Source organism: Ursus americanus, chromosome 2 (assembly GCF_024610735.1).
Source record: "Ursus americanus isolate L20-20 chromosome 2, mUrsAme1.1.p, whole genome shotgun sequence".
Classification (NCBI taxonomy): Eukaryota; Metazoa; Chordata; class Mammalia; order Carnivora; family Ursidae; genus Ursus; species Ursus americanus.
This window is the reverse complement of record NC_142128.1, coordinates 51752333-51766219: the sequence shown is the minus strand read 5'-3', so window position 1 is coordinate 51766219 and position 13887 is coordinate 51752333. Positions and strand designations below refer to the sequence as shown.

Here is a 13887-nt window from a genome sequence, read left to right as displayed (position 1 = left end):
AAACCCATTAGCCATTTTAGGGAGGGAATGAGTCCAAACCCTATGGGGCCCCCTTTGAGTAGAGATTGTTTCCCTTGTCAGAGGCTCTAATCAACAAAACCATCAGTAACAGAGACTTATAGCTCAAAGGGGTCATTAGGGCCATGGGGCCCAAAGATAGAAAAGACCAAGCAGTGTAGGCACTCAATATTTCTTGAGTTCTAGACCTTCAAGTACAGAATGGGGGTGGAGGGCAAATTCGGCAAGACCTAATAAAGCTGAAGGTGTATATACACTACTGTCAAAAAATTAAGCTTCTAGGTATTTAAGGAAACATGTCAAGAATATTCATTATAACACTGATTGCAGTAGTGGAAATATATAAAGAAGTTAAGCATCCTCAGTAGAACAGTGTATAAACTGGTTTCTTCTTGTAAAGGAACACGGCAATTCAAGTAAATGGACCAGATCTATACACAACAGGGATAGAACACAGAAACATTATGTTGAAGAAAAAAAATAAGGTTAGAGAGATCATTTCAATAGGACTCCATTTATATAAAGTTTGAAACACAAAAATGTAGGGGCGCCTGGGTGGCACAGCGGTTGAGCGCCTGCCTTCGGCTCAGGGCGTGATCCTGGTGTTATGGGATCGAGCCCCACATCGGGCTCCTCCGCTATGAGCCTGCTTCTTCCTCTCCCGCTCCCCCTGCTTGTGTTCCCTCTCTCGCTGGCTGTCTCTATCTCTGTCGAATAAATAAATAAAATCTTAAAAAAAAAAATAAAATGAAACACAAAAATGTAATACTGCTATTTATATATATACATATAGAAAATTACAAAAGTATGTAGCTTGTTATGTACCAACCTTAGGGCAGTGGTTATATCTAGGGTGGGAAGGAGAGAAAAGAGGTGGGGATGAGTCTCTGGCTATGACTATATGATTAATGTCTTAACAATATTTTATTAAATAAAATTATTAATTAAATATTCTTGGGGCGCCTGGGTGGCTCAGTCAGTTGGTCATATGATTCTCGATATTGGCTTAGGTCATGATCTCAGGATTGTGAGACTGAGCCTCCCGCCTTCTCCCTCTGTTCCTCCTCCTCCTTGTGCGTGCTCTCTCTATATAGATAATAAATAAATAAAATCTTTAAACATAAAAAAAATTAAAAATTTAAAAAATATTTATAATTTTTCTTAAAAATAATAAAATTTTATGAAAATATGGCAGAATATTAGCATAAGTTGTTTAATCTTGGTAGTAGATACAGAGGTAGATACAGAGGTAGGTGCTATATTTATTTCTGTACTTTTTAATAAATTTGAAATATTTCATGATTCAAAAAGTGAATGAAGAACATTCATTCCAGACAGAGGGGGAACAGCTTGTGCAAAGGCCCTGAGTAGAGAGGGATCTTAGCAAGTTCAACTGAGAAAGATGCTGGTTGGCTTGAGTGAAGTCCATCTAGGAGACATCCATCTAGATGTTATCTAGAGTGTCAGGAGATAAGCATGGCAAGGTAAGCAAGATCTTGATTTTCAAGGTCTGGTAGCCTGTGTTGAAGATTATGGATTTTGTGCTAATGGCACTGGGGAACCACCAGTGGATCCGAAGTAGTGTAGTGCTATGTGAATAATGGACTGCAGGGTAGGAGTCCAGAAAAGGGAATGCAGAATGGATGCACAGAGAGTTGTGGAATCCAGTGTTGCCCGTGTGGATGGATAGAATTGACAGATGTGAGATGAAATTTGGAGGTCAAGTCAATAGGTCTTGATGATGTACGTGAGCATGAATGAATTTGCTTTAATATTGTGTTTATTGATGTACAGTTTTTAGTTGTTAAAGTTACAGGATCATAGATTTCATTACAGTTTATTTATGTAAGTGTATATACGTGCGCACACAGAGAGACAGACTTACATCCTGCCTGCATTTGGCGTGCCAGTTATCAAGGATCGCTGGGCAAAAAGCAACCTTTTTCATGACACATCCCCAAAGGCAAGAGAAACAAAAGATAAAATGAACTTATGGGACTTCATCAAGATTAAAAGTTTCTGCACATCCAAGGAAACAGTCAGAAAAACTAAGAGGCAGCCCACGGAATGGGAGAATATATTTGCAAATGACACTACAGATAAAGGACTGGTATCCAAGATCTACAAAGAACTTCTCAAACTCAATACACGAGAAACAAATAAACAAATCAAAAAATGGGCAGAAGATATGAACAGACACTTTTCCAATGAAGACATACAAATGGCTAACAGACACATGAAAAAATGTTCAAAATCATTAGCCATCAAGGAAATTCAAATCAAAACCACACTGAGATACCACCTTACGCCAGTTAGAATGGCAAAAATAGACAAGGCAAGAAACAACAATTGCTGGAGAGGATGTGGAGAAAGGGGATCCCTCCTACATTGTTGGTGGGAATGCAAGTTGGTACAGCCACTCTGGAAAACCGTGTGGAGGTCCCTTAAAAAGTTAAAAATTGAGCTACCCTATGATCCAGCCATTGCACTACTGGGTGTTTACCCCAAAGATACAGACGTAGTGAAGAGAAGGGCCATATGCACCCCAATGTTCATAGCAGCAATGTCCACAATAGCTAAATCGTGGAAGGAGCCGAGATGCCCTGCAACAGATGACTGGATTAAGAAGTTGTGGTCCAGGGGCGCCTGGGTGGCACAGTGGTTAAGCGCCTGCCTTCGGCTCAGGGCGTGATCCCGGCGTTATGGGATCGAGCCCCACATCAGGCTCTTCCGCTAGGAGCCTGCTTCTTCCTCTCCCGCTCCCCCTGCTTGTGTTCCCTCTCTCGCTGGCTGTCTCTATCTCTGTCAAATAAATAAATTAAAAAAAAAAAAAAAAGAAGTTGTGGTCCATATATACAATGGAATATTACTCAGCAATCAGAAAGAATGAGTTCTCAACATTTGCTACAACATGGACGGCACTGGAGGAGATAATGCTTAGTGAAATAAGTCAAGCAGAGAAAGACAACTATCATATGATTTCTCTCATCTATGGAACATAAGAACTAGAATGATCAGTAGGGGAAGAAAGGGATAAAGAAAGGGGGGGTAATCAGAAGGGGGAATGAAACATGAGAGACTATGGACTATGAGAAACAAACTGAGGGCTACAGAGGGGAGGGGGGTGGGGGAATGGGATAGACCGGTGATGGGTAGTAAGGAGGGCACATATTGCATGGTGTACTGGGTGTTATACACAACTAATGAATCATCGAGCCTTGCATCGAAAACCGGGGATGTACTGTATGGTGACTAACATAATATAATAAAAAATCATTATTAAAAAAAAAAAAAAAAGGATCGCTGGGCAAGATTTCCGTGGTAGATAAGCCTTAAGTAGGTTTTTCCACTGGTGCAAAAGTCTTTTGAGGCATATCAACACATTATATTTCTGTTTTTTAACTTGTGTTAAAATATACATGAGATTTACCATTTTAACCATTTTTAAATGTACAGTGGTGTCAAGTACATTCAAATTATTGTGCAGTCATCACCACCATCCATCTCCAGAACTTTCTTCGTCTTCTCAAACTGAAAATTCCATACCCATTAAACAATAAACCTCTATACCTGTGTCATTCCAGGCCCTGGCTACCTTCTATGTCTATGAATTTGACTACCTTATCTAGGTACCTGATATACCCGTGGAATCATACAGTATTTGTCCTTCCGTGACTGGTTTATTGCATTTAACATGACATCCTCAAGGTTTGTTCATGTTAACAGTGTATGTCAGAATTTCTTTCATTTGTTTTTTAAAGATTTTGAGAATTTCTTTCATTTTTAAAACTGAATATGATTCCATTGTATGGATATACCACATTTTGTTCATTCATTCATCAGTGGACACTTGGGTTGCTTCTGCCTTTTAGCTGTTATGAATAATACCATTGTGTTATTATAACATAGATGTACAACAACTATCTGTTTGAGTCTCTGCTCTCAGTTCTTTTAGGTACATACACTTTAACCACATCCTTGCCACGACTTGTTATTTACTCGTTTGTTTTCTTACTTAGTAGTAGCCATCCTGAGTCTGAAGTCTTATCTCATTGTGGTTTTGATTTGTATTTCCCTTGTGATTAATGATGTTGAGCATCTTTTCATGTTCTTCCTGGCCATTTGTATATCTTCCTTGGAGAAATATCACCTCTAAAAGCATTAACTTTAGATTTTATTCTGATAAAACCTAAGTCATAATATAGACTTTTTGGAATATCATCAGTCATTCTATTTTCTTGAACTAGGTGCTTGATTTTGATCTTAACAAGTACTCGTAGACAACACAGAAAAAAAAAATGCCGGGTCAGACTTTTAAAAAATGGGTCCTATATTGTAAAATAAAAGGAATGGAGTTTTTAACATTTATCTTTCAAAAAGTGACTTATTTTCAGTATGTTTTGGTTTTATATAAAGTGGTAAATATATTTTTATTGTCCTTTACTCTTATTATGTAAGTTTCCCCAAAAATGCTAATGAAAATAGTTTTGTTTCCTTTTCAAATGTTGTTTAATGTAGGTTTATGTCATTTAATCTTACATAAAGTATCTGATCAACCGGTAGAGATGACTAAAGAATCAGGAGCCGCTTCCCCGCCCCCAAGGAAAGTTGGTTTTGGATAAAAATCATGTGAAGGATCATTTAATTTCATTTCCACAGTATTTTTCTTTTATTTCCAGCAATGAAGAGTAGTCAAATAAAAATGTAAGTTTTATTGTGTATGGTGTATTCACACACACATGCACACAGAACCATCTGAATTCATCTTATTAAAATTGTCCTGGAAATCAAGTGTCAGCAAAGTTAGAGTTGAACCTGAGGAACAAATCTCTTGTTTCTTTCTTAGCTCATTACCAGGATCTCCTAGTGTCTTGTAAGAAGCCGAATTTCTTCAAGTAAATGATTTTAACAGAACTGTGTCTACCTGTTTTCTTTAACAGTTGTTTCGAGAAGTACGAATAATGAAGATATTGAATCATCCTAATATAGGTATGAAATTTACACATAGAATTAATGATGAAGTATATTCTTTAATTTGAAGCTATTTGAAAAGATAGAATTTTAAATATGTTCTTTATAAAAAGAGTCATAACCTGAGAAAGTGATACTTTTGGTAAAAATAAATGATAAAGAAGTTAATTGAAGGCTGTGGATGGCTATTTTCTACTACCTTGCTGTCTTATGCTCTCCACTAAAATAATATATATGACTTGGAGTTAATGCATTCAAATATTTTTTGTATCTCCTTACTGAATTGTTCTAAATAGAGATTCCATGCCATTTGAGGTACTTATAAGAAATGAATTCCGGATAATTTGATAATAAAATTATTTGGGTTTAACCATAGTGTATAGGCAAAATCACTAATTTGAATTTTTAAGAAAATAGAATTTATTTCAGTTTTAGTTAACTTAGTCCCATAAGTTCTGGTTTTTCCCTACATTTACAAATAAATATATTGAGTACATATGAAGTCATTGGACGTAAGAAGTAAAAAGTAATTTTTCTTGTAATCTGCTCATTTTCTTAACACTTGTTTCTTTCACACTTAAAAATCTTATGTTTATTAGAGATGTTAATGTGATTATTTGTGGTGTATAATTTCAACTACATAAGTCTGATAACTTGGTGGTTTTTTAACCAGAAACTTTTATAACAACACATAATTATGGAATTGTTTTGTTTCTCTACCAAAGATTGTTTAACATTTTATGATAGTCTCATTATAATATAGTCTTCTTTTAAGCTTTAGTTAAAATTTTGTTGTGCCGAGCTTGTTTTGTTATTTTAAAGCTTTTCCTTTTTATTATATTATTCTCATTAGACAAAGTAATGTTTTTTAATCCCAGAAACTTAACTCTTTTGACCCAGCAGTTGGTTCCAAATCACTTTGTGGTAAGTAGTTTTCTTCCATAGCAGTAATAACCCTTGAGAGAATTTTTCAGTTTAAAATTATAATTAAAAATTTTCGGTAAGTGTTCAGATTTTCCCCTGGCTTAGGGAAAATTTATACTTAAATTTTCTTGAAGCAGATCCAATATGTGCTAACAATTACAGAGTTATATCTCTAATTTCTTTTTTCAGTAAAATTGTTTGAAGTTATTGAAACAGAGAAGACCCTCTATTTAGTCATGGAGTACGCGAGTGGGGGTAAGGATGAGAGGGATGGAAAAGTTATCTTTGATGAGACATACAGAATTATCAACACCTGAAGCTTCATTGTAACACTTATGTCTTCACTGTTTTTAATGAATGTACAGTTTTATTAAAATGCCTTTAAGTGATATATCTTAAGTAAAATTCAGTGTTTACTTTCAGGACCTATTGATCCTACATTTAAAAGTCAGATTTTTTACTTAGTTAAAAATTGCCTAGGGACATTTTTCTAAACTCTAAATTTGCATTGTTATCTATGAATGTTTTGATTTTTACCTAAATATTTTATTATTGTGATTAGAAGTGCTTGGCGATAAGGAAATCTCAAATTTACAATGTATTTAATAAAGTTTATAATAAAAGCATGTTCTAGGCCAGATGTTTATTTCACTGATTGTTCATATATGGCAGATTCTCAGTGCACATGCATTTTCAAGAGAATCCATAAGATGTTTCAATTTGAACAAGTATTGATTTATACGTGTTATAAGTTAGAAGACTGAGTTGACAGAAGTAAGATGTGTTTGTAGAATATAATATATACTTTGACTACATAGTGTCAAAAGTAGGAGTGATTTTTAAACACTGGTATATAATAGAAAATCATTTTCATCCTCTGCACTTTCCCTCAAATGAGAGGTACATCGGCTCAAAATCACTGTTGTGTTAGGCGTAGGACTTTCTTAGAAACATGTTTAAAAATTTTTGGAGATAAATCATTTAATAAGTAAAAAAAGAATGCTTGAAGGTTTTAAGCAATTGAAGAATTAAGAAGTTAAGCAATTAAAAAAGAAGGAGGGCAGCTGAAATTATTTAAACCACTGTGGCTAATTAACTTTTTTGCTAGTCAATAGAAAAACTTAGGGTTGAATTTAGTGTTGAGTCCTTTTAGCTGATAAAAGCGTATGGATTTTTATGGTAATTCAGATTTTATGTAACTTGGATAAAGAGGATTTATTCTAGTCTATTGTACCTAAGCTATGTATTTTTATACTGTTTCTTAGATTTCTAAAAATGTTTACTACAAATATTACATATATTTTAATAGATTTTTCTGTTTTTAATGCAGATTGAAAGCTTTAGTAGGTTTGGTTTTTTGCAAAGCCTGTTCTCATCCTGAAAGTATTTTGATGTAGGTTTTTTGACTTACCCTGAAAACCTGTGTCATGAAGGTTTATTATTACAGGATTTTTAAGAAAAATATTAATACAGCCATGTGAATTTGCATAAATGTATGTCTATAATAAAATTAGTGAACCTACAGATACCACGTAATGAACTATTTCTCTATTTTTCTATCCTTTAGTTAGATTTATATAACAGTTTGCCAGCATGGGAACCCTGGGTGTTATTTTTAGTTCAGTTAGACTCTTGTTTTCCCTTTTACTGATATAAAGTCTAGAGAGGGGCTAGACATGCTTTAATATGAGAAATTACAGACTGCTAAAAATCGGTGGATGCTTCTGTTTTTATGAGGGCCACCACAAGGCTGTGTTAATATTAATATGTATGCTGTTTACTGATAAGTGGTAAGTACAGTCAACTCTCTATTGGTGCTAATGAAGGGGAGCAATGGCTGGAGTAACAGAGAGCACATGGGGTCATCACTGCTCTCCTTCAGTAGCATAGTTAGGAGGGGCCGCGGGGTGCACTGTACAGAGGTGTATACTGGAATTCAGCCCAAACCGGGTGCTCTCTCATTCAATTCTGACTCCTAGTGATAAGTTTTCTTTGAGTCTTGCCCATCAGTGATCCTCTAACAAAACCATCATGGTTCTGTGGTGGCAAATCTAGAATGATTTCCTTGCCTTTTTAATCTGTAAATGGCAAGGTAACTTTTATAATCAACACTTGGTATTTTTCCTCTGAAATTTCTGGACATTTTAGGATTGACTCTGACGTGAACAAAGAGTTGAGTCAAACAGCTGCCTCTTTGTCAGAAGTATTTAGATCATTTGATTCTGGTTCACTAATGGGGCAAAAGATCTTTGGTGATTAGGTAGGTAGGGGACTCCTTTATGATTTTGAACCACATTTAATCCAAAAGAGCCTATTAAAAGTAGGTGTTGGGGCTGCTGTGGAATGGTGTGTTGATTTCTTCTTTCATTCATGCAAACAATATTTATTAAATGTTTCTGTGTACCAAGTGTTATTCTGGGTTCTGGGAACACATGGGTGAGCAAAGACAAAGTCCTTGCCCTCAAGAAGATTACATTCTTTTGGGGAAGCAAATCATAAACAAACAATATATAATAAGTGAAGGACTAAGTCTTGTAAACATCTGGGGTGTGGACGTTCTAGGCAGAATTTAAGAGCAGTCCATATTTTTGAACACTTGCATATATCTTTCCCAGCCTAAACTCACATACCTAGAATTAACTACTGTGATGGGTCGACTAGAGCATCCATTCATTTCTGTTTTCATCATCCCATTCAATCATTTAAGTATGCTTGATATCATATGTTGTCTGACATTGTAGATGTATTAGTTTCATGTGACATACATCATTACATATTTGGTTTTTAATGTTTTACTTACATATTTATAGGATTGGTATTGAATATATATATATATATAATTTCCTGTATACTTAGATACAAATATATAATTTATTGAGTGCTTACTATATGCCAGTCACTGTGCTAAGCACATGCATTATTTCATTTAATCCTTACAACAGCCATGTGAGATAGGCACTGGATAGAAACTGGATCTTAATAAAGTTAAGAAATCTTCCTAATGTCTCCCAGTAGCTACTTGGGGCTAAACCAGGATTTATATCAAAATCAGTCTGATTCTAAAGCCCAGGTTTTTAACCACTTTGCTGTATTTAGAAGAACTCTTTAAGCCATTTTGTGAGTTTCTGATATACATGTATATCTATATGGTGTAAATTACAAGGACGTAAGAAATAAATTTCTCCCTTACACTGAGATATTTTAATATTGTAACTAAATGTTAATTCGGTTTTTTTACTAGTATTGACTAGAGAAAAATAAAAAATTCCAGACGTGTAAAGGAATGGATAATAGGAAATTTCTATTGTTTCTAATTTAAAGTATTTCAGCAAGTATGTATTGTCTATCCACTTTGTGTTCTGTCATGGGGATAGGGCAGATGCGATAATTGAAGCTCATTTGGAGTAATGGGAGAGGTGCACAGGGTGATTTAATTCTGTGTGAGTACTTAAGTACCAAAATAGATGAAGTGAGTATAGTGAGAATAGCATAGTCAGAGTATAGGAAGGAAGCGGCTGAAATCAATGTGAATGGAAGGTAGTGAGAAGGAATTTGATCAAGACTCCATGACAAGTAGAATTTAAAAGAGAGAGAGATCCAATGTAATATGACTTCTGTTACTTTGTCTGACATGTAGGTTCCAAATACAAAGCCAAATGTAATTTTCGATTGCTCGCACTGTGGCTTCCCTTTATTAGAATGGATAATAAAGAGTTGACTGTATTTTTGTGTAATACTTGAAATCAGAAAGCAAGTTTTCTCGGTTATGTTTTTATGACTTATTTTTTAAAAGAGTTTTGCTAAATCATAAGCTGCTACAGATACTCAATTGTATGTGTAGTTTTTCCCTTTTTTCTCTTCATGTAATAGTTTGTGATTTATGTAAAACTACCAGAAAATTGTGGGCCAAAAGCTTCTCTAAAAACAAGGCAAAAACTTGACATTGCTTATATTGTTAACTGAAAAATCTATGTATATTTTACCTGCTTTACCTTTCTGATTCAGGTGAAGTATTTGATTACTTAGTTGCCCACGGAAGAATGAAAGAAAAAGAGGCCCGTGCAAAATTTAGGCAGGTATGGAAAGTAGTTTTTAACTTTGTTTTACCAATGTTTTTAGTGATATACAATGGACAGTATCACAAACTGGACTTCAGAGTACATGGTATTTTAAAAAGAAAAATTCCTGCTTTCTTATACTTTTTAAGAATGGGAAACTGAAAAAGAAATTTGTTCTTTTTGAATTTAAATTTAAGATAGTTGCATATGGTTATTTTTAGATGAGCATAAACAGTGAAATGTTTGTAGGCGAGTCTCATTAATTCATTGATAGTTTTGGAAATACAGATTAGATTAAGAAAGAAAATTAAGAAAGAAAAGAAATACTTAATCCTTTACCCAATAATTATTATCAAGTATTATTAGCTTCATGTATTCAGTATATATGTGTAGTGCTTAAAGACATTATTGTATTTTCTTTTGTCATTAAAGATGTCTTCGTATTAGAACTCATGTCTTTGTAGATTTAAAGACTGTGGTCAGTTTTATTTAGTCAAGTAGGCAAGAAACCTTACAAATGTGGTAGAAGAATATGGTAAGATGTGTATATTTCCAGTTCAAATTGAACATGACTTGTTATAGAAACTATAAAATAAGAAAAAGTAATTTAAGTTCATCTAGGATTTTACTTCTAATTTTTAGGAATGAAGTGATTAAAATTAACATACTTTACAGATTACTATAGAAATGACAAATAATGAATTGTAAATTTTCATAAAATTTATTGAAGTAAAATTTCAGCAGACAACTTGCTATAGCCCAAACTTTACCTTAGTGAATTTAAAATATTTTATTTAAAAATAGCTCAGTACTTCTGTAAACATGGGTACTGTACTTCTGTAAACATGGGTACTGATTCTCAAGTTAAAGGGGTCCTGTGATCAGTAAGTTTGGGAAACACTGAATATGGATATAGGATCTTCCTCTAAGAGATGTTACATATAAATAATTAGAAAAAGTTGAAAGTTCTGGAGGAGAGGGAAGAAAAAAACCTGTTTCACCTTTTTTTAACATAGCATTCTCCAAATTGATCACAAGGTGAGTTTGTTTGATAAAACTCTTGTTGATATCTCACAGAGTTACTACTTTTTGGAACATAATTTGTGAAATGCTTTATACCAAATATAGGCATAGCCCTTTGATTCAGGATAGATTCCTAGAAACATTCATCCTAAAATAACTGAAATCTGAAGACAACCGGTAATGAGGACAGAACGTTGATGACCTGAGTGGCGTTCAGCCGTTTACTCTTCAGTCCTCTCCGGTCCCCGGGTGGAGGCTCACCTGGAGTGAGGCACTGGTCATCACCTTCAATGACATCGTTCTCTCAGTGTCAGTCACGCAGTCGTAGTTAGTCGCCGACCAGCATGAAAATTACACTTGACATTAAATACTTCCACTGGGATCTTAATATATGTTTTCTAGACTGCTACTACTCTTGTTCTTTTTAGTCACCTGACTGTATTTGTTTGCTGAAATCATACTGTGTGGAGAAAACTGTGGGTACTCTGTGGAATTAGAGGAGGTGACAGTGCCTGCTATTACAATGAACTTGCCCGTCTTTCTTGATGGCTAGAACATAGACGTTTTCATAAAGGTCCAAATAATTACAAATTGGCTCTTTAAAAAAAAAAGCCTGAATTATTTTTTGAAATACTCTTCATGTTGCAGAGGTTGAGTGTCAAATGCTATTTAAAATATAATAGGAAATACTTTCTTTGTAATTATTCATTTATTATAAATATTAAATGTATTGACTATCTGTATGTCTTCCTGCAGAATTAAAAAAGGTAACTAACTCATCTTTTTAAAAACCAGGGATACAGATATACCCAATTTAGTAGTCATTTGACAAAAGGTTATATTTGTTTTTAAGTTTGCTTTCGAGGTGCATATTTTTCGTTAGAAATTTAATTAAGACGATAAATGTGTACACTTTTTTTTTTGCTCTGTATCATGAAACTATTTTTTTGAAATTTTAACAGTTTAGGAATGTACTGTGTTAGCAAGTATAGACACATATATGTCCTTGACTCTGCTATTGGATCCAGCCAGAGACAGTTTAAGAGCACGTCAGCAGCACGGACCATGCAGTGCCTCTGCATTCCTGAAGCTTTGAGGACCTGAAAGAAAATTACAGTATTGATTCAACTCTTCCAATATCAAGGCTACTACTTAAAGCTTGGAAATTCCTGACTCAATTATAAATTAATTGCAAAGCATCCCAGCATTTGCATCTCATGGCAAAACACTGACAGGTCTGAATTTAGGGTCAGTGCAGGGTTGACTGTAAATCATGTTTTCAAGATCCATAAAAGAACAATCGTAAGGAAGCTCCTGCATCCTACTTAATGAGGTACAGAATGTTTGGGGATGGGAGGATCTGGCCATAGAATAATGCGGTGAAGTTTAGGCTTGTGTGTGGAGATTCTTGCAGTGAATCAGATAGAAGGCGGAACTTCTCTTTCACGGCAGAAATTGTATCCTGCTGGATAAGTTTAGTAATATTATCAGCCACCACATTTAACCGATAGACGTCAGAGGTCATAGAGTTTGGGGAGAATGAAATGCTTAATACAGAGCATTTTCTTAGTTATCTTTCCATTCTTAAGGTTTTAAGGCTCAGGAGATTTTTATTCCAGAAATGCCTATAGAACAGCTTTCATGGAGACCATTATGTCTAATGTTGAAATGCATGTTTGGTAACCAAATCATTTATCAATAACATGCCTTCTTCACTGTTACCAAGACAAAGTGGCTTGAAAACCCGTATTACTAAAAATAGCCTTGTAGGATATTCATTAAGATACATTAATATTTACATGCAAGTGTGTATATCTCTTGGCAAATAAATGTGTTTTCATGGAAATTGGATATTAGAATTTTAAAGCATATTGCTTAAGAAGACTAATACTTATAAATATTCATTATAAGATTCTCCTGTTTGGGGGGATTGACACTTCAAATTGATCATACTCATTCCCAATTGCTCGCTTAAAAACATTTAGTGGTTCTGTAGTACCTGTAGTTTGGAATTCAGAGACTTACCAACCTATCAACATTTACTTCCACTATTGCCGTTTTCCCACCTACTTTTCAAATACGTTGTGTTGCCTCAACCTCCGTGCATTTCACCACCTCACCCCTCCATCCCCAGCACCAGACGGCCACATCTTGAAATGTTACTATCATTCAGGATGGCTGAGATCAAGTATCCCATACTCCAGATAGCATTTCTAAGTGAAATTGTTCTATATTTGATATGATTCCCCTCACTTCTTTGTACCTCTGCTTCTGTGATTCTGCCTTGTACTATGGTTGCTCATATGCGTGTTCTGTACGTGTTTTCTCCTGATCAGACTTTCAGCTCCTAAGGGCAGGGTCCGTGTAGTGTTCATTTTGTGTTCCCCTAGCAACCAGCACATTTTCTTGCACATAGCAGGTACTCAATAAACTGACTTTTGAATCGAAATGAACTTAATTGAATTACACATTACTCATTGTATGTTGATTTTGTTTTGAATTCATGTTTCTGTCTGAACCATTTTAATATCCATTAGAATAATGTTGTACTGAACTATCAATCTCACTTCTACTTTGAAGGGTTTTTTTAATGCGTATTTCTATTAGCATGGTCATACTTCACATCATCTTTAGACTTTTAAAAATCTCATTTCTATCTCCATTTGTAAATGCTTAACCAATATTCAGCATTCATATTGTGTTTCCATTTAACTGAATCCACAGTATTGAATGTTCTGCTGTGCATTAAAATGGCCGTCCTCCTGTATATCAGCTATAACTACATGTACAAAACAGCTCTCACCTTGATTGCTAGCTGATTCTTTCCATTTCTCTATTCTATGTAGTAAACAACTATCAAAGAAGTGTTTATCTCTTGCTTGTGTCTTTGGCT

At 34.7% G+C, this 13887-nt stretch overlaps 1 protein-coding gene across 2 annotated transcripts in view; it reads left to right on the top strand.

Annotated features, from left to right (window-relative positions):
* Window positions 1–13887, top strand: part of MARK1 (microtubule affinity regulating kinase 1) — a 114985-nt gene that overhangs the window by 59387 nt on the left and 41711 nt on the right. For both annotated transcript variants that reach the window (XM_045809639.2, XM_045809638.2), the window contains exons 4-6: window positions 4959–5007; window positions 6103–6168; window positions 9919–9989. In XM_045809639.2, the coding sequence (XP_045665595.1) occupies window positions 4959–5007; window positions 6103–6168; window positions 9919–9989 (186 nt within the window). The remainder of the gene's footprint in view (window positions 1–4958; window positions 5008–6102; window positions 6169–9918; window positions 9990–13887) is intronic.